Raw genomic sequence first — 21,796 nt, forward strand, 5'->3', positions numbered from 1 at the left:
AAGCTGACCTGGAATTCACTATGGAGTCTCAGGGTGCCCTCAAACTCACAGGGATCCTTGTACCTCCACCACCCAAATGCTGGGATTAAAGGTGTGCACTACCACGCCTGGCTAGGATTTTTATTTTTATTTGTGTATTATAATCAGAGAGAGGGGGAGAGAGAGAAAATGGGTGCACCAGGACCTCTAGCCACTGAAAACAAACTCAAGATGCATGCAACAAGATGCTTGTGTGGGTCCTGGAGAATCAAACCTGGGTCCTTAGGCTTCACAGGCAAGGACCAAGACCTTAACCACTAAGCCATCACTTCAGCCTGAAAGTTGCTCCAGTTTTAAAGACAATTATAACATGTTAGAATACTCAAACACATGTAGTTTTAAAAAGAACCCACCCCCTAGACTTAGGCCAATTCCTGGTGTCTCTAGGTGTGTCAATGAGAAAAGAGGTAAGCAGAATTACAAGGACAGTCCCAGGGCCCTGAGCACTGGCCAGGCCTTGATTCCAGCTCTCTGAGCCTCACACAAGTTCTTTGCACAGAACATGCAGAGGAAAAAAAAGAAAGAAAGGAAGGAAGGAAGGAAGCGGCCTTTCTTTCATCTGATGCTAATTATCACATATTGATTTGTCCTTTTCTAACTTCTAAAAGGTTATGAAATGTACCTGATTGGAGAAGTGATTACTCATCACATATTATATGCTATAAAAGAAATTGCTAAAGTAGGGAGGAAGGATTCACAGTCTTTCCTTATGCTGTATCAGGATTACTGTCTGGGGGACAGTGGGGAAGGGGAATCCGTGAGGAGGGAAAGAGAAAAAGCTCAGCTGTAGTGCATTTGCCTAATATGTACAAGCTCTGTGTCTCGTTCCACCATGACAAAAGAAAACAAGAGAAGAGAAAGAAGAGGGAAGAGGTAGTGAGGGGCGAAGGGAAGACATAGATGACAATGGCTTTCTCCTGGGTGTGTCCCCAGGGCTGGGCATAGGAACCAGTGGGACAAGACACAGGGAGAGGTGGCAGTGCAGAGCAGATTGCAGAAGAAGGAAAGTTTGGATTGTCTGCGACTTTTCTATAAGCATAAAATCATCCTAATTAAAAATACTTAGATAAGCTAGTGGTTATTTCAGCAAATTTTTCCAGTGAACTCACTATTTTATCCAACCTCCATTATTTTGCCTAGGTGAGATGGTGGTAAATTAACCTGCTGTCTCCTTATCTCCTCCTTGGACTTGGACTTAAAAGCTTTTCACATTTCTGAACTTGCGACCAGGACAGTCATTGAACTCATGCATATGGCAGTGGTCACTCAGTAGAAGAGTGTACTGGCCTTGGGTAAAAGAAAATCACCAGAATCACAAGATTTAATGAAAATATTGCTTACAGTTTATAGACATATTCGCAATTCAGAATTGAAATGTGCAAAATTGTTAAGAGAAGAATTCTTCAAAGTTGATCTCATGCTTTCACTTTTCCTTTTTTATTTTCAGTGCAGGGGTGGAGTCCAGGCCTCACCCTTGAGGCAAGCGCTTTGCACCTAACAGCAGCTGGAGCCCAGAGGCTGCAGGCTTTCAGCCATGAGTCAGGTTCACTTTGGCAGTAGAAGCAGGTTGGGCCTGAGCCATGGGAGAGCAGGAGCTTGGTGTGCTGGGGTGAGGGAAGATAGTATTCTGCTGTTTGCTCAATATTCTTTCTTCTTTTGTAGTATTGGTGATCAAGCCTACCACTGAGTTATATCCTCAGCCCTTTTCTTCCATAAAAACGTATTTTCTTAGCTGGGTGTAGTGGAGCACACCTTTAATCCCAGCACTCAGGAGACAGAGATAGGAGGACTGCCAGGAGTTCAAGGCCACCCTAAGATGGCATAGTGAATTCCAGGTCAGCCTGGGCTAGAGTAAGACCCTACCTCACAATTAAAAAAAAAAAAAAAAAAGATTTTCTTTCCCAGGTGTTAAGTTTTTTTCTACACCACTCTCAATTTCTTTCTTTTTTTTCCCATTTCATGTCATTTCCTGAATGCTGCTTCATCTTCCTGAAGTTTTGGTTTCATCAAGTTATCAGAACCATACTTTACTGTTAAATTTTCTAATTCTGCAGCTTACTTTCAAAAATAGGGGGTCTGGGGAATGTGGATCAGTGGTAAAGCATGTGTTTGGCATGCCTGACACTCAGGTTTAATTCCCAGCACTGCATTAAGATATAATAGATACTGCAATCATGTTTTTTTCACTCCATAAAATTATTGACCAATCCAATAACTTCTTCAACAGTGAGATAGTTAGTGGCTTTTTTTTGAAATTTTAAAGTGTTTTTAAACTTTTTAAGCCTTCTACTGGACACATTTAAAAGACATTTAGAAATACACACACACACACACACAAGTATGTATGCATCCTTGCACACTAACATTCACTCTAGTTTTCTGTTTGGTTTTCATTCAAGCCTCCAAAGAATGGTTTGGTTTGATCTTCAATTGGGAGCAGGGGAGTCCTAAAGATTTTGGGAATGGCGCCCCATAGTGGTCATCACATACATTTTAGGTGGTTTTTTTTTTTAAACTGAAAATTGGTGACCAGAAAATTGGTAACCAGAATCAACTGAAAGGGAGAAAGTTTAAAAAAATGCCTTGGGGCCGGGAAAATGGCTTAATGTCTGAGTTCATTTCCCAGCACCCATGTAAAAGGTATGCACCTGAAATCCCAGAGCTGGGGAGGCAGACAGGTCCTTGGGGCTGACTGGCTGGACATGCTGAATTATTGAACTCCAGGTTGAGGCCCCGTGGAGAGTGAGTGAGGCAGACATCCAACACTAACCTCTGACCTCCATGCACCCATATGCACCAGCACATACAATTTGACCACACACACGAACACGCTCATACACACATGCACACCATACACACATAAAATACCTGGGAAGTTCAGGATTCCATAAAAGGCAAAGTGTAGCAAGTTCCAGCCTTTCGGTGAGGTAGAAGGCACATTCCTTATGGTATAGCACAAGAGCTGTCATGGCTTTAATGCTGGACTGTTTTGGGAGTGCACTCACACACATCAGATTAGCCTCTTGTGCCTACAAGCTGTCATTTCTGAGGTCTGGCACAAAAAAAATGCACAAGTCTACACAGCTTTACAGTTGAAATCTGGTGGTGAGTTTGCACATTGTAAGGTCTCAGTACATTTGATCAGTTTGTTCTGAGCAGCAATAAATACAGGCTGGCCTTCACGCAGTAGGCATCTTGAGGAAATGTTGTGTGCCTGCTGGAATCACAGACATTGGCACAGGGGCTGGGACGACACCAGGAGTCTCGAAAGAAGCCATAGAGAAAATAAACCCAGCTTATTCACTTTGGAGTCAACACCAATGTCTGGAGTGGAGCAGACCACCCAGCCTACGCCTGGATGTGGGTTTGGTATCTTTCTCCCTTATTGTGATGTGGGCTCACATGGACATTCTGTGGACTGGCCAAACTTACTTCACATTTACTTTTGTCAACACATCTCAAGCAGGGAGTTTAGCAGTTTTAAGAGGGAAATTGGAGTTAGCACGGCAGCACAGGCCTGTAAACACAGCAGTTGGGAGGTAAGAGTCAGGGGCATCACACCTTCCTGGGCAGCCTGGGTAAGACACTATCTGTCTTACAGTCAGTACTTTTGCAAGGGAAACTTGGAAAATCATAGGTTTCAAGTGTTTTCTGTCCAAACAAGGGCATTAGAGGGCTGCTAAGTAAAGCTGACCAAAAACAAGGGCCAGAACCAAGGCTCGGCCTTCCATGCCCAAGCTTTCCACAAGACAAAGGAATCTGTTTTTTTGTGTAGAAAACACGGGAAATTTTTTTGTTTGTTTTTTCGGGGGGGGGGAGGAGGGAGGGAAGGGTGGGGGGAGAATAAGTGTCAAGGGCCTCTAGCCGCTGCAAACAAATTCTACATGCATGGGCCACTTTGTGCATCTGGCCTTATGTGGGTACTGGGGAATCAAACCTTGGGTTATTAGGCCCTGAAAGCAAGTGCCTCAACTGCTGAGCCAGCTTTCCAGTCCAAACGTGGGGAGTTTTAACTAAGAATAAAGTGCACTAAGAAAATAAACTTCCACCTTATTTTTCCCCATCTCAGATGAGATCTGCCATTAGCTGTGCCACTTCCTTCAAGGGCTTTTTATAAGATTTCCTCCACAATTCAAGAACACTCTGGGGAGATGTTATTGGCTTCAGGCTCACAACAAGGAAGTGTCCTGATTCTCTGATATGCATAAAAGTTATAAAAATAAGTTTTGACTATCCTTTTGTCTTCTCCAGCAATTTCTTGTTTGATATCCTACCCCTTTAAGTGGAAGAGTCCACTTGGACAGCACTGAAAGGTTTTTTCCTGGTATTACCCTAGAAGAAATATAAAACAACAGCTGGGCATGGTGGTGCACACCTTTAATCCCAGCACTTGGGAGGCAGAGGTAGGAGGACTGCCTGAGTTGGAGGCCACCCAAGACTCCATAGTGAATTCCCGAGGTCAGCCTGGGCTAGAGTGAGACCCTACCTCGAAAAACCAAAAAAAAAAAAAAAAAAAAAAAAAAAAGTAAAACGCCAACTATTTTCTACGGGCTGTAATGTAACCCCGAGTCCTTCAACAATTCAGAAAGCTTAGAGTGACTTGGCATCTTAAAACTTGAGGGACGCCAGGGTGGACCAGTCCCTAAGCAAAGCCAAAAGAAGCACCCGGTTAAACACTGTTTACACAGATGCAGTCATGGTCATTTATGCGGCAAGGTCTAAATTCCAGAGTTTGTTTTGTTTTTAATTACATGCTCAAGCAAATGCATAAACCCTCACAAAATGAGTGTAGCGAAAATGTCATCTTTGCTATTTTCAGAATGAAATGTGGAACTCATGACTGCCATAAATTTTCACTCAGGAATAAAACAACTTGCCACCAAGGAAAACTATTAACGCACACACCCAGAGGTAACAGTGGTAAACAGTTTTATTCAGGCAATGAAACATGGAAAAAATATATTAGTAATCATAATAATTTCATTTGTGTGAGTATAACTTTACAAATATTTACCTGACATATAAAAAGGGAAATTACTATGTATATAAAATCTATGCATATGATTATTCCACACAACACAGACCTGCAGCAGGAGTCAATGTGGCACTGCCCCTCCAATGAGGGTTCTCGCACATTCTAGGGCACTCATGGGGATACAGTAGAAGCAGATGTGCAATACATAATTTTTGTTGGCACATTAGTACAATAGGTATCTACTAGAAAACACAGACTTGCTAACAGCAATACTGAAAAGCTGACTGTTACCTTAGAGGTTTAAAAAAATGCCTAGATCCTGTCTCAAGGGCTGTGACAGGCTGAGGTTGAGGGTACAGGTGTAGCCTACACACTTCGCTGTGTCTGGACTGGGTGTGGCTTCAGAATTCAAATTTTTATGCACTTGAAAATTATTTGTGAATCTAGAATGTCAGTTAATGATGTGATGAGGAAGAACTACTGGTTAGTATATTCAGATACCACTAGAAGGCAAGGGACACTGGCGTCTCGATAGCTGGCACTGAAACCTCAATGCAGGAAGGTTCAGGCCATACCTAACTCCATGCCTGGCCTCCTCTGAACAGTAAAAGCATTATACAGATTGCCACAGGCCAACATCGCACGCAGCATCTCCATAATAGAACTATAACCAGGATATATATGTATATATTTATATAATGGCTGTAACCATATTACAGTTAATAAAGTCATTCCTTAGGAATCTTGTTTGTCCAAGTCTGACTGCATGCAGAGGCACAGAAATGGAGTTATATTTGGATGGGAAACTATGAAAAGTGCAATCTTTAGTTTAGGCAACACAAGCTTGGGCACAAGGGAGCAGGTCTTCCTGGGAGAGTGAGGTGTATGGAGAAGTTGTATCAGTTTGTTTACTTTTACTCTCCATGTGAGAGACTCAAGGAATTAGTGGTAAAGTGCCTTCCCCAGCCTGTTTTTTCCTTCTTCAGTACTGGGTATAGAATCCAAGGACTTGGCATGCTAGGTGAGTTTGTCACCAGCTGAGTTACATCCTTAGCCCATGTAAATTGCTTTTCAAAAATAACTACAATCTGGAGGCCAGTCAAACCTTTTTGGACAGAAGTCTCCTCAAAGTAATTTATTTATTATTAAAATGTTTGAAAGATGACTTCTTAGACCTTTGGCCTGACATTCTGGGATTTCCAGAGTTTATCTGTTCTTTAATAAACAAACTATTCTGTTCTTTAAAACTCTTCACAATATATACATCTTTAAAATCCCTTGCCTGGATCATTTGATCTTTCAATACCTAGTTTCTTTTTTTCCAACAAGAAGATAAAGAAACCTGTCTGAGAGCAAGCTCACAGGGTCACGGACTACAAAAGACAACAGTAATGAACAATTTAGGAGAAGACAATCAACTGAAATGGAAGCCCAAAGGAAATCTCAGGGGGCGGGGATAGAATGCTTACTTTGCTTAAAAGGATATGCTGTCATTTCTGACTCAGTGGGCCCAAGGCCTAATTAGCTATGCTGCTCTAAACCCCTCTGTGAGCTGCAGACCCTCCCGCATAAACTCCTGCTTCTAGCCCTGTGCTACCTGTGCATGGGACTTCAATCTGCTGCATGTCAGTGCAGGGCAGCCTTTCTTTGTTTAAAGTACACAGAACCAGTGCAGAGCTGCTGGGAAATAAGCATCTGTGAACAGGTGGTGCCAAATGGGGATAGACAGAAAGAGGCACTGGCTTGGAAGGAAAGCCCAACCTGAGCTGTGGCCTCAAATGACAGGGTACCTCCCCTGAGATCCCACACCACTGGGGAAGGCTCCCAGGATGCAGAGCTTCACCATCATGTGCTTCTCTCTGTACTGCCACGTGTGGGCTGGCCCTGAGGATGCTCAAAGCCACACAAGAGACCAAGGTTCTCAGAATTTCCAGAACAGAGGGTTTGGCTAAGTCACCAGTGTTAATGAACTCCCCCAAGTAGATAAATGTTAGGAGGTCGGACTGGAACCAACTATCTAACCAATGATATGGTAAACTCGTCAGTCTGTCATGCTAAGAGGTAAACACTACCTATGTTGTGGCTGACTGGGAATACCAATGAGATCTAGTATTTCCAAACATCTCTCTGCCAGCAGTTCCCTTGTCCACCTTTGTATAAGTTACTTTTTATTTTTATTATTTACTTTGATAGCACTGGGAATTGAAACCAATGTGTGTGGGAGGCAAGTGGTCTACCACTGAGTTACATACTGGTGCTTGATTTTACATATGTCAGTCTGGCCTGGAATTCTCCATCCTCCCGCCTCTGCCTCCTGGTGCCAGGATTGTGTGTAACAACATGCCTATTCTGTAATTGCCTAACAAACACATAATTTGGCTCCTACATATGTTGAAAAAAAAACATTAAACTATATCCTTACTCTTAAGAGTTCTAAAAACTTTTTGGCTTATTTTACTTAATTCCATCCAGTATGTTCTCTTGCCATGTGAGCTGAGCAGGCCATATTTTGTCCTGCTAGAGAGTATCCATTTACCAAGCGAGAATGGTGGACATTTCCTGGGAATGATGACTGAGAAACATGACGATCAAGCATTACTCAGAAAGGGCCCTTTCGTTTCCCTGCACAGCAACCTCATTTATAGTGTAGTTTTCAAGGGCTCTTTCTCCCAGCATGTTAGGAAAGGATTGTCACAATTCTCTTTGATGCTTTCTATAGTCTTAAAATATACAGTAAGCTTCAAAAAATGACTAGGAGGCTGGAAATGGAGCTCCATGGTAAAGCATGCACCTAGCATATGTAAGAGTCTGGGGAGAACTCCCAACAATACAAAAGAAAAACAAAGATGACTATAGGTTGACAATGGAAATCACCATAAGCTTTTCATATTTAAAATGGACCAATATAAGGCAAGTAAACATGAATATAGACCAAATAAAGCAGTAAAAATAATTTCTCCAGAATGAAAAATTAATTTCTCTTGTAAAAGAAGACTTCGAGAAAACCGATTATAAATGGAGGAGACCCTTGAACTTAACATTATGTCTGTTCACATTAAGCCATGGTGACTACTTCCAAAGCACAAACGATTGTCAAGCCATTTCTCCAACCACAGATACTTTCTGTTGTTTTGGTTTTTTGTATAAAATATTAAGACAATAGGCCTCAAAATACAGCTTAGCCTAAGCACCAATTATGAGAAATGCATACTGATAAAATGTGACTTCTGGCTTGAAAAGACATTACTGACTTCCCTAGGGCTAAAGATTGTATCACATACTAAACACACTGCTAAAGAAACATTCATTTTTTAAGCTCTACAGAGGTTTTCCATGAGGCACAATTCATTGCTAGAGTTGTCTCATGCAACACTTGCACAAGTAGAGAAACAGACATCTACTCAGTGCAGTGCATCTCACCACAGAGACTTTCGGGGGGTAAGACTGAGACCAAAGAGTGCTTTAAACAATCAACGGATTTGGTTTTGCCTATAAAATGGAAGGAACTCAATGGCATTATGTGGAATATTTTCATTTGGGGGTTAAGAGGGAGTTGGGTTTTGTGTATGTCGACTGTCTCCCTGAACCACCGGCCCCAGGATTCAAGCTGTTTCTGCTGACTTGGGTGTTGTGTCTCATGAACTCCTACTACCTCTTTTGCTAAAACTTTGCTTTTAAGTATGAAAGCATCTGTCGCTCCTTTTTTTTTTTCATCTTTAGAATTATATTTCATGTTTGCATAAAAAAAGTTTCACCTTCCAACTGGATATTAGGCTGCAGTTACCTTTTAACCAAATAAAATCAATGAAACTTTTTACAAATAGTGTTTTTGCATATTTCAAATAGATAGCAAAGGCTGATTTTGTATGAACAAAGGAAGCAGAGAACACTAACTGACCCAGGGCAGATTTGCTAAACCCTAGCTCTGAGGGAGATCCACACGCAGAAAGCAAACATGTTTTCAGCAATAAGGACTATGAGTCACACCCATCCAAGCTCAGGAGTGCCCAGATACTTGAGCAATAAAAGAGCATGGCAAGAAGTCTTCCATGGACATAGTCTTTGTATTTTCAATTTCCCCTAAAGTGTTGGCTTTTAGTTGTTTTCTGTTTTAGATTTGTCTAAGCTGGCCTTAAGCACCCAGGATCAAGTGATCGTCCAGTCTAAGCCTCCCAGTAGTTGGGGCTATAAGCACATGCCACCGTAGTCACCTCCCAAGTGTTTAAACTGGCATTTGGAGCCAAGGCTCTGTTTCAAAATAGGGTTCTCCAGAGAAGTCAGTCCTGACTGCACTGCAGGGAAGTGGCGTGTGCACATACGTAAGCATGAGCAAGCCCTGCCCTGTTGTTCACAGGATGGAGTAACAGTAGCCAAATGATCTCCTTCCACAAAGTTGCTGAAAAGAAAATTAAGATTAAATGGGTTGAAAAATATCAAACAGGTGGTGGAGATGATCACAACAATAGCCACAGAATTGGAAATTTAACAAATTTGGGAAAAGTAAAGATGGTGTTGGGATGAACTGGAGACAGAAATCAAATGCAGACTCAGCAGCCTGTCCACTGTGCCGAGGCCTGGAGCCTCGGGAGCTGGCTCGTTCTTGGACCACACCCCTCTCTCTGACTCCCTAACCCTCAACCCTTCCTAACTGGCTCTGAAGCTCCTTCCAGGGTGCTGCATCAGAGGCAAAGCAGGACAGGCAGCAGTGGGCATGTGCTTTTAAAAAAGTTACTTTTCTCTGCAAAGGAGGAATTCTCTCTGGATAAGGCAAGATAATTGTGGTTATGACAGAAGCAGCCAGATTCAGACCTTCTGAGCTTATGGGAGGGGCTCAGTCAGTCTTTCCCAGCTTCGCAATCAGCTCGTCACATATTTTTGTCAGTTCTTCAATTTCCTGATTCTGAAAGACAAAGGATATGATTATGCAGGCCACGCTGTTCCAAGATAAAGACAGCTTATAGCTAGACAGACCCCATGACTGGCCAGGGCCCACCTCAGACATCCAAACTTAGTGATGCTCCACTTTTCTACATCAGGTTCCTTTAAACAAAAGGAAGCCCTATGCCTTCTCCCCAGAACAATGTGCTTGTACTTGGTTCTGTGCTGAACTTGAGCTGACGGTGAGGAAAGTCACTAGTCCTCTTGATGCTTATCCATAAGTCTCTTAGTTTCCAGATTTTCTCATCATGGGGGTACTTGCTAAAACTCAAGTATGTGGGTACCACTCAGTCTATCATAGCTTCGGGGCTGGGGACTCCAGAGTCTAAGAACCCAACGGCCAAAGCCTGAGCTAGGGCAATCCATCCCATGCTCTAACCCAGTAGACATCATAAGCATGACTGTGTAACTGGAGATCCAGTACGTAAAACATTGAAGACATAAAAAAGAGAAGCTCAAATTGGATGAGCAGTGAGAAATACAACTGCTCCTATAGAAGCAGGGTATTAAGAGGACTTCTTTCATTCCAGTGAGTATGGAGAGCAGCAAGAGGGCCTCAGGGCAGCTTCCCCTCTAATACATCCAAGATAAGATGTGATTCCAGGGGGCAAGTAGTGACAAGAATCTCCCGAGGAAATAATCATATCCAGAACTGCAAAGAATCCCAAGACTGGGGGACTCTCCATAAGATGTGCTTGTCAGTGTGAACACCCTCCAGGGGCCTCTATATGCCCCTCCATCAGCTTCCTAGCCACATGGGCTTTGAACAGGAGGCCTCTACCTTCTCACTGCTGCCCTTCAGAACAAAATCACCTTTCTGGCCTCAACACCTTGTCTTCACTTTGCTGATCTGTCACATCTGGTAAGTAACCAGTCCTGAGTTCTGTGACCACCACTATCACTCATCTGTAGCTGAGTTTCTTGGGACTGGAAGGCCTGTGACATGGGCACTCTGCATTGCAGGATGCTTGGCAGCATGTTTGCCTTCTACTCATTTGAGGTTACTTGTGTCTCCTGGTCATGACAGCCAATTAATTTCCAGAAATTGCCTAATGGCCCTAGATGTACAAACTGCCCTGAGAACTGATGATTCAAAGCAATGAAAGGGATAATGGTTTTATGTATTACATAAAAATAAATAGACGGAATGAGAGGTTGCCTCTTAACCCAAGAAATGGTTCCTTCCTCTGAACTTCCGTTAAAGCACAACTTCCCCTCTGCACCCTGCTATGGGAAATTCCCATGAAACATGTCTGGAAGGTTAATGGTGTGATGTTTGTCCCCTGAATCAGTTCACAGAGGAGATGGAGAATCTGAGTAAAAAAACAAGGTCATTTTCTACAGATCCACAATAAACTAAGTTCACCAAGCTCAATATGAGCCACTGAGGAAGGGAGCTAAATGTGTCTGTGATCAGCTAGAAGAATGCCTCTGTGACCATCTAGGGCTCTAGACAAACCCTTGCTGTACCTTCTGCTGAAGGGCCCTTTCCAGGGACTCCACCTTCATCTGCTCTTTCCGAAGTCCAGCATGGAGTGCTGCGCTCTCAGCCTTTGCCTTGGAGCGAACCTGAGCAATCTCTTCGTTGGCTCTGTTGTGGTGGGTTGTGTTTGTAGAACAGATAAAAAGTACATGGTTACCCATCAGCACAACCAGAGAGACACTAATTTCTAACTTCTAAAAGACATAGAACATCAGAACTGGCTACATGATTAGAGGAGAGGCAAGAATCAGTGACTTAGAAAATTCCATTTATATAAAACTGCTACAGAAATTTCCATGACACACACCAATGGCAGAACAATCTCAAGGGCCACAGTATTCTTCAAAACTTGCACTTCACATGAGGAAATGGAAATATATTAGTTTTTATGACAGTTTTATTTTTTGAACATCTAGTACAACAGTGGACTGGATCACTGGGCAAATCACTACATAATATTATAGCCATGGTCTACAAATTTCCTTTCTCATATAATAACCTATCAAGGCTGTTTTTCATATGAGAACATAACAGTTCAATCTAATTATTTTATTAGATGTATGACTGCAATTGTTCACTGATGACATTCAGATAGTTTTAAATGTTTGTCCATTGTGAACAGAGCTGCACTGAGCACAGGTAGTCAGGATACTGACATTCACAAGTCACAGATCTCACAAAGTGCCTTTACTAGTGAGGAACAATAGGAAATAGCATGATAGTTGATAAACAGCTTGTGAATGATGAAAAGATGCTAAAACTCACATGAAAGAGACGTGCAAGTTAAAACAGCAAATGTATTTATATGGTGTGTGTCGGGGACTGAACCCAGTGTCTTGTACCCACGAGCTAGCACTCTATCACTAAGCATCTCTTGCAGGCTAAAAACAATAAAGTTTTAAAATTGATTGACTTGGCAAAAATTAACAAGCCTAGCCTTGTCCTATGTTGGCCAACAATGCAAGCGAACAGACATGATCAAATGCTAACAGGAATGAAGACTGGCATTGTCCCTGTAGGGTTAGCATGGTTACGAGGATGATTTCAGCTGTATATGTCCCAAGATCCAGAAGGTCCACTTAGTTAAACATTCATGGAAATATTCTGTGCTCAGGGCAGCACTGTTTCCTATGGGGAAAATGGCCTTGACATGCTGTTAGTGATAAAGAAAATTTGCAAAATACAGCTCCAATACCATACACACATATACACACTCAAAGTTAAAAAAAGATGTCAGGCTGGAGAGATGACTCAGTGGTTAAGGCACTTGCCTGCAAAGCCTAAGGACCCAGGTTCAATTCCTCAGTATCCATGTAAGCCAGATGTACAAGGTGGCACATACATCTGCAGTTCATTTGCAGTGGATAAAGACCCTGGCATGCCTATTCTCTCTACTTGCCTCTGCCTCTTGCTCTCAAATAAATAAAGAACATATTTTTTATTTATTTATTTATTTATTAGAGAGCGACAGACACAGAGAGAAAGACAGATAGAGGGAGAGAGAGAGAATGGGCGCACCAGGGCTTCCAGCCTCTGCAAACGAACTCCAGACGCGTGCGCCCCCTTGTGCATCTGGCTAACGTGGGACCTGGGGAACCGAGCCTCGAACCGGGGTCCTTAGGCTTCTCAGGCAAGCACTTAACCGCTAAGCCATCTCTCCAGCCCAAAGAACATATTTTTTTAAAGGAGATGGAAAGATGGCTTAGCAGTTAAGGTGGTTGCCTGTGAAGCCTAAGGACCCAGGTTTGAGGCCCCAGGACCCACTTAAGACAGATGCACAATGTGGTGCATGTGTCTGGAGTTCAACTGCAGTGGCTGAAGGCCCTGGCACACCTATTCTCTCTATCTACTTCTTCCTCTCTCTCTCTCTACCCCCCTTTCTCACATAGGTAAATAAAAATATTTTTAAAAATCTATTTGGGCTGGAGAGATGACTTAGTGGTTAAGGCACTTTCCTGAAAAGCCAAAGGACCCAGGTTCGATTACCCCAGGACCCACGTAAGCAAGATCCACAAGGTGGGGCATGCAACTGGAGTTTGTTTGCAGTGGCTGGATATATATTTTAATAAGGTCTCAAACTATTTGGGGCACTGTTTGTAAAGAGACAAAGACCAACTAGGATATGCATGCATAATAAGAAGACACACAGGAGTTTAAATGAGGGAAACTTAAATGTTTTTACAGACACAAAATAGGTAAGTACATGTCACTTTTTAGGTAAAAAATAAGGTGAGACACCACTCCCTAGGACAAATTCCAAATTGTGCTGGATGTATGTGAAAAATTTATGCCATAAAGTGCTAGAATGAAATACTGGGATCATATTTCCCACCTTAAACAGGGAAGATTTCATATTATTGCAACAGGGGATTTAGAAGCTGTAAACTAAATAAGCAATAAATTTCACTACATTAAAAAACAAACAACAACAACAAAATCCTTGAGCTGGCATGGCAATGTGTGCCCTTAATTTCAGCACGTAGAGCAGCACTTTGGAGGCTATGGCAAAAGGACTGCAAATTCAAGGTCAACTTGGGTTATAGCAAGACCCTGACTCAAAAAAACTAAAACAAAACAAAAAAAACATTTGCAGATCAAAAACCAGCATAATTTTGGGGATATTAGCTTTGTGATAGAGCATTTCCTAGCATCTGCAAGGCACTGGATTCAATCGTATGTGGTGTGTGTGTGTGTGTGTACACAAAATAGCAACACTGATTACCTAGGGAGTAAAAAGATGTGGAGAAATAGTAGAAAGAGGACAGGAGGAAGAAGGAGATATTGTATATATACCCTTTTATAAAACCTTTTTAATGTTTTAACCATGTAGAGAATATTGTACAAAATGAAGTCTAACACAAACTTGAAGTTGCAACCATGAGTTTTTGTCTTACACACAGGAATAAAACAGAAAATGGTGGAAGTACGTTTTACTTTTTTTTTTTTTTTTTTTTTGTTTTCAAGGTAGGGTCTCACTCTAGCCCAGGCTGACCCTGGAATTTACTATGCAATCTCAGGGTGGCCTCAATCTCACAGAGATCCACTTACCCCTGCCTCCCAAGTGCTGGGATTACAGGCATGCGCCACCATGCCTGGCATGTTTTACTTTTTAGTAAGCTTTCATGTCTCTCAGCCCCCTCCTTCTGGAAAGCAGAACTTCATGTGCAAGCACTTACTTGTCTAGCTTTTCTTCAGCGTGGACCTTCAGGGCCTGGTACCGCTGCTCCTCCTGCTTAACCCTGGTCAAGTAGTCCTGAGCACATTTTTTCAAGGCTTCTTCATTCTATTCCAAAGTAAACATTAAAAACAAACAGGTCCCATTTTGTTTTTCATCTACTAGTAGTATACTGTGTATCAGAATTGCTTAGAGTGGATGTGGATGTGTGTGTGCGTGTGTGTGTGCACATGGGTGTGGAGACTAGAGGGCAGCCTCATGTGTCATTCCTCAGGCACCATCTGTCTAACTTCTTGAGACAGCCTCTCACCGGCCTGGAACTTTCCAAGTAGACTAGACTTGCTGTCCAGGAGGCCCAGGGACCTGGCTGGTTCCACCACACAGTGCTGGAATTACTAGTATGTGCCACCATGTCAGCTTCTTTTAAAATGTGGGTTCTAGAAACTGAACTCAGGTCCTCATGCTTGAAAGGCAAGCACTTTATTGACTGAGTGATCTTCTCAGCCTCTATTTTTAAAAATATTTTATTTATTTGTTTATGAGAAAGGGGGCAAATAGAGTGGGAGAGAGAGGAGAGTGGGGAGAGACAGAGGGAAAGAATGGGCACACGAGGACCTCTAGCCACTGCAAATGAACTTCAGACACATAAACCAGCTTGTGCATCTGTCTTTACATGGATACTGGGGAATTAACCCAGGACCTCAGGCTTTGCAGGCAAGTGCCTTAACTGCTAAGCCAAATCTCCAGCACTTATTTTTATTTTTTAATGGGAAAATTTAATTAATTGAGATGTCTTTAATTTATATTCTATGGTAATTTGAAGCAGGCACATGCAGTTCTCACTGAAGAAATTCTATACAATTTCTTCCAGTTTTAATTTATAAAATCATTCAGAAGATTCAGTTTCCCAATACTGTCTCTTCATGGGATGCATAATTGATAAATTGGCCAATGTCACATTCATTTGTTTGTATATAAACACATACATATAAGTATTATCTGATTATATATATATATATGTGTGTGTATATACACACACACACACACACACACACACACACATACATACATATGTATATGTATAATTTCCTGAGACATGGGCTCATTACATAGACAAGACTGGCCTTGAATTTGTAATCCTCTTCTTGCCTTGGCCTCCTGAGTACTAGAATTACAGGTCTGTACCATCACTTTAATCTTGACTTAAAAATCAAGAATTTCAAAGTCAGGCATATTGCTCAGTAGTAGGGCACATGCCTGTCATTAACACAGCCTGTGTTAAACCCGTAAACATATTTTATCAAGAGTGTGCAACTAAATGACTATTCCATTTCTTTCAGATTATGCAGCTTAGTTCTCAGTTACCTGAGATCTCTCCTACTTTCTATAATATCAAAAGAATAAATGATCAAAAAGAGTATTTCTAGAATCCTCCTGAAGTCTAAGGGCTATGGTTCTTGTGCTCTGAACCATACCCTGGCAGTGCCTGGGGCTCACTGGCTTGACAGACATGCCACCCTACAGATCAGCTGCCTGAAGAAAAATTAACTTCACTGTAATGGAAGCGCAATGGACCTCGGCCCTGAGCCCTGTGTGAGAGGAACCCAGCCCTAACAGACACATGACAATCTGTTACCAAGGAACCACACACCAGCCAGGAGATAGATGGAAGAGCACAGTACCTTCTTAAATCCTTCAAGTACACCTTTCAGGTTTTCATATCTCCTAAAGAGATCTGAGAGAGACCTTTCCACAGAGTTGAGGTCAGCTAGGGCCTGCTCCTTCTCCATGGTCAGCTGCTGGAAGCTCTTCTGAGAGGTCATACTTGTCCTCTGCTCATCTTCTGTGGATCACAAACCAAAGGGAATTGCTTATTGAGTCAACAATGCTAACAGCTACCCTCAGTAAACCAAGAGGTATGCTTACTGTGGGGACACAGTGTAGGCATAACAGAATTCCTTATCATGCACTTATATTACAGTAGAGGGAAATAACCGTTGACAAGTGATAAGGAGGAAAAATGGCAAGAGGTATGGGGACAGGATTGGTGTTCATGGTGGCTTCCCTCAGAGAAGAAAGGACCTACATGGCTCCCTAGAGAACACACAGAGGACACAGCCATGGCCAAGGCTGAGCCAGGAGGGTCTGTGTGACATGGACAGTAGTAAGCATCACTGCCAGGAGGGCCTGTGTGACATGGACAATAGCAAATATCACTTCAGTACTGATTATCTCTAAGAAGTCAATCCTTACAATAGTGACTAAAAGAGGCTTGAACTCAGCACAGGATGATCAACCACTGTCAGTTCATGAATGCACCATGGGGCCTGATGGGGATGGATGGGACATGAGAACTTGAATCAAAACAAAGGATTCTCCAAGAATGCTAGCACATGCCTATAATGCCAGCACTTGGGAGACTGACAATGCACAGAATTTAAAGCCAGTCTGGGATACCTAGCTAATTCAAGGCCAACCTGCGTTATTTCTGTGAAGTGTATATCTTGCTCTAGCCTCTCCTGTTTCTGTTTCTTATTAACTATGAGGTGAAGAACCTCATTGGCAATAGGCTTCTTCTAATATGATGCTCTTTATTAAAACTTTTTAATATTTTGTTTTCATTTATTTAAGAGATAGAGGCAGATAGAGAGAAAATGGTCACACTAGGACCTCTAGCTGCTGAAAATGAACTCCAGATGCATATGCTACCATGTGCATCTGGCTTTATGTGGGTACTGGGGAATCGAACCAGGGTCCTTTGGCTTTGCAGGCAAGAGCCTTAACTACTAAGCCATATCTGATAACTGATAAGCCATATCTCCAGTCCCCTAATATAATATTCTGCCCATATGATGGTAAGCAACTATGGACTGAGCTCTCTGAAACCATGAGCCAAATAAATCCTTCCTTCTTATATCAGGTTTTAGTCACAGTGATGAGAAAGTAATATAGAAGATGATTAAGTTATAAGGTCAGACAGGGGGTTAGCATCTTTGTAAGAGACCCCGAACCAAAGGTTACTGTGTTGAATGAAATAAGTCAGACACAGAAAGACAAACCCTAGATATTCTCAAGCAAATGTGCAAGCTAAATGGACTAGATGTATGAGGTAGCAACAGTGGTCACTGGTGGTTCAGAAAGGTAGTGGAAGGCAGACAAAGAAGGACTAAATAGTATTAGAAAATAGAAGGTTTAAATTCTAGTGTTCTACAGAAAAATAGGGTGAACTATGATTAACAAGAATTTAACATATAAGCAGCTAGGAATAACATAGAAATTTGAAAATTCCTAACACCAAAAGAAAAAAAGTTAAGGAAATGGAAGCACTCATGAAACTGATCATTGCACACTGAGTTCACGTACCAGGTCACACTTGCCCCCAAGAACACATAGAATAATCATGCCCACATGCTAATGTCCTTCAAAAAATGTAGTCACACTATTTTCCAAAACCACATACAGTCATCATCTAGATCACACTGTCCTCCATAAACATACACAATAATTATGTATAGATCACACTGTCCTCCATAACACACGTAGTCACTGTGTCCCGATCACACTATTCTCCGTAAACACACAATCATATTATGTCCAGAACACACTGTCCTCCATAAACACATAGAGCCATTATGTGCACATCATAGAAACAATATCAACTTGTTTCTCGGCCACTCCAGGTGTATGGGTTGTTGTGGCAGTCTCAACAAATGAAGACAGATTTTATGGTCCATGCTCCAAAAAGAAATGTTTATCCTTACCAATCATTTGGGCAATGGTCTTTTCATATTCAGCCACAATTTTCCTAAACAAAAAAATGGAATTTATTACCAGAAGAGAATTTTCAAACAGTGGAAGTCAGACAAGTGTGGCCCCAAACAAACTCGTTAAGACACAAAGCAAATGCACATAACCCATCTATTTGCCCTTATCTTCTTGTATTTTTCTTATATTACATAAAGTTTATTAATGCTCAAACAAGTTTATGTTCCTAGTACAAAGAAAGTTTGTGCCCTGTGGGGGGGGTTTGTTTGTGCCTAGGGCCTCGATCAAGCTAAATATGTGTACCACCCCTGGACAGTATCCCTATTCCCAAAGTTTTTTCAGATTTTATGTTTAATAAGCCTTTACTCTAGTAGCAAAAATAACATCCTTTACTTTTCCAATATACCTGTTTAATACCTCAAGACAAAAGACTAAATCTTAGAAAACTCGATTTTTTTTTTCTTTGAGGTGGGGTCTTGCTAGCCCAAACAGACTTGGAATTCACTATGCAGTCTCCGGCTGGCCTCAAACTCACAGCAATTATCCTACTTCTAGCTCCCAAGGACTAGGATTAAAGGTGTGTATCACCACACCTGGCTTGGATAAATCAACTTATACAAATTAGAGGGAATGTCTTGTAGAGCTCTTCTTAGGAGCCAATATGACTTTAGCCTTTCCTGGCCCCAATCTACCTTTTAAAGCATTCTGTCTTCTTTGATTCAGTTACACATTTTATTTTGTGGCCTAGTTCAGTAAATACTCCACTTATTTAAAGACTTCAAAGATCAGGCCTTTCAACTAACTTTGCACTTCAGGAACTGAGTCACTTTCTTTATGACCTGACTGTTCAGGTGCCTGTCCAGTAGCTGTCCCACACTGATGGTGTCCACCAAGTTGGACTCTACCCAAGTTTCTTATGGTAGCCACTGTAAACTCAGAAAAAGTGAAGCTGTCCCTTTTCCTCTAAGCCAAGAACAGGGCTTACGACCAGGAAATGCACCAAAGTCAAGTAATACTGGAGCCACAAATTGCAGTGGTCCTAGTTAGAATATTTCTTCATACTCAACCTCTGGCTGGTGTGAGATTTTTGCTTTTCTCCTTCTTGAAGCTATCTATAGTAATGTAATATCTCAAAGCTCTCTAGACTGAACAGACAAATAAAAAGATTCTATTTCATTTTATTTTAGACAGGGTCCCATTGTGTTTCCCAGGTTGGCCTGCAACTTGCTATGTAGCTCAGGCTGGCTTCGAACTTATGGTAATTCTCCTGCCTCAGCCTCCTGAATGTTGGGATTACAGGTATACATCACCACCTTTGGCTAAAAGATTTCAATTTGAAGTCAATCAACTGTGTTTCCTGTTACCATGTTTGTTATTTACTTTTTGTTTTATTTTTGACACTTCCATACAGGTATATCCTGTGATTATGTAAGTACTGTGAATTTTAATACCTCCATCATTGAATATATAATACAGCTTACTGCTCTGTCTCCAAATGGATACTTTTATACAATTTTTTGCTGATTCTTTTAAAAAGACAAGAAATATATGAGCTCTGTGTACATGTAATGTTCTGAACAACCCAAATAAAGTACAGTGTTTGAAGAAATGACTAGTCAGTACTGACTCATGCAATGACATTTCCAATCTCAAAGTACAGAGCAAAGCACAAAGCACTCAAGTTCTCAACAGGTGGGTCTGTGGTGAGCAAGTATTCCACATTAAAGCTCACAGTGCACCAAGGCATCTGACCCCCACCCCAGCACCAGTCTAACCTCATCTCCAAGACTTCTTGTCGGGTCTCTTCATATTTTTTCTTCCATTCATTTGCTTCAATCTCTTTAGTGATTATCTAGATCATAATAAAGCTTGATTTTATCTAGTTGATCCATTAAAGTTTGAATATATGACTTGAAACTGAAAACAATACATAACCAAGTCTGACAAAGATGTCCAATCAACATTAGGTACTAAAACCTCAGCATTTGTAAAGTGCAGGGCCATGAAGGACACTGGGATATGCTATTGCCAGGGTAAGGTATGAATGAGACAGATCCTCAAATTTAAGCAACACTCAAAACTTCTACAGATTTTTCTTTTTCTTTCTTTCTTTCTTTTTTTTTTGGTTTTTCTCACTGAAGCCTAGGTTGACCTGGAACTCACTATGTTGTCTCAGGGTGGCCTTGAACTCATGGCAATCCTCCTACCTAAAGGCATGAGCCACCCTGCCCAGCTAATACTTTATTTATTTATTTATTTTAGATAGATAGATAGATATGCAGAAAGTGAGTGAGAGCGCAAGAGCATGATGGGTACACCAGGCTCTCTAGCCGCTGCAAAGCCCAGACACCTGTGCCACCATGTGCATCTGGCTCACGTAGGATTTGGGGATTCAAACCTGGGTCCTTAGGCTTTATAGGCAAACACCATACCCGCTAAGCCAGCCCAGATTTTTATTTTTGAGACAGGATCTCACTATGCATCCTAGCCAGCCTAAAATTGTGATCTTCCTGCCTCAGTCTACCAATTGCTGGGATTACTGGCATGCACAATGATGCCAAGCAGAACACATTCCCTTTCTGCAGAGATTTCTGACTACTTGATAAGAATGAAGTTGGGGTACTGGTGAGATCTTCAGTGAATAAAGCATTGGCCATTCAAGCTTAAGAACCTGAGTTTGGAGCCCCAAACTTCACATTAAAGCCAGAAGCCATAGCAGGTTTCTGTAATCCCAGCACACTCACAGCAAGATGGGAGGTAGAGATAGAAGAACTTCCCAGAAGTTTGCCCACCAGCTAGCCTGGTGAATGGAGCAGTGAAAAACAAGAATGAGACTCTGCCTCAAATGAGATGGAAAGCAAGAAACAACACCTGGAAGTTGTCCTCTGACCTCCATACATGCACATGTACCTACACTCACACATGTGAACACACACATACATGCACACCAAAATTAAAATAAACAAACATTATTTTTAAAAAGAATGGAGTCAGAAAGTGGGGTGGGGACCTTGGTGAACCCTACTACGGGATCCACAGGACCCGTTCGTCAATGGAAGCAGATCCTGCTACTCACACAGAACCCACTTCCACATTTGATATGTTCTCACTACCTGGGAAGAAAACTCTAAACCCCATTCTCGACTGTTTGTCCTAGACAGGGTTTGAAATGGCATCCACTATTCTCCTGTCACCAACTCCTTATGGCACTTTCTTCTTCCTGACTGGGAGGCACCGCTTCTATCTTTGTGCTTTCAATAAGGACCTTGAGAAGTTGAACTGTTTAAAGAATAAATGGAATTAGGGAATGATTTTACATTGCTACAACCTAGAAATCAAGCCATTTCTAGGCATGAGCACGTATCTCTCCAAAATGGGTAGAGTTAGAAACAGACATTTAAAGCTTGGAGGTAAAAGGTAA

General features: G+C 41.8%; 1 protein-coding gene across 3 annotated transcripts in view; it reads right to left on the reverse strand.

The window, feature by feature from the left end:
* Positions 1 to 4,951: 4,951 nt before the first annotated feature.
* Positions 4,952 to 21,796, reverse strand: part of Tacc1 (transforming acidic coiled-coil containing protein 1) — a 56,736-nt gene continuing 39,891 nt past the window's right edge. For 2 of the 3 annotated variants that reach the window (XM_004668999.2, XM_004668998.2), the window contains exons 8-13: positions 20,151 to 20,227; positions 18,372 to 18,415; positions 16,293 to 16,453; positions 14,612 to 14,718; positions 11,423 to 11,543; positions 4,952 to 9,914 (exon numbers count right to left, since the gene is read on the reverse strand). In XM_004668999.2, coding sequence (XP_004669056.2) covers positions 9,846 to 9,914; positions 11,423 to 11,543; positions 14,612 to 14,718; positions 16,293 to 16,453; positions 18,372 to 18,415; positions 20,151 to 20,227 — 579 coding nt within the window. In that variant the 3' untranslated portion in view covers positions 4,952 to 9,845. The remainder of the gene's footprint in view (positions 9,915 to 11,422; positions 11,544 to 14,611; positions 14,719 to 16,292; positions 16,454 to 18,371; positions 18,416 to 20,150; positions 20,228 to 21,796) is intronic. The other variant, XM_045131879.1, reaches the window with a different exon arrangement.

This window comes from Jaculus jaculus, chromosome 12, assembly GCF_020740685.1.
Source record: "Jaculus jaculus isolate mJacJac1 chromosome 12, mJacJac1.mat.Y.cur, whole genome shotgun sequence".
Classification (NCBI taxonomy): Eukaryota; Metazoa; Chordata; class Mammalia; order Rodentia; family Dipodidae; genus Jaculus; species Jaculus jaculus.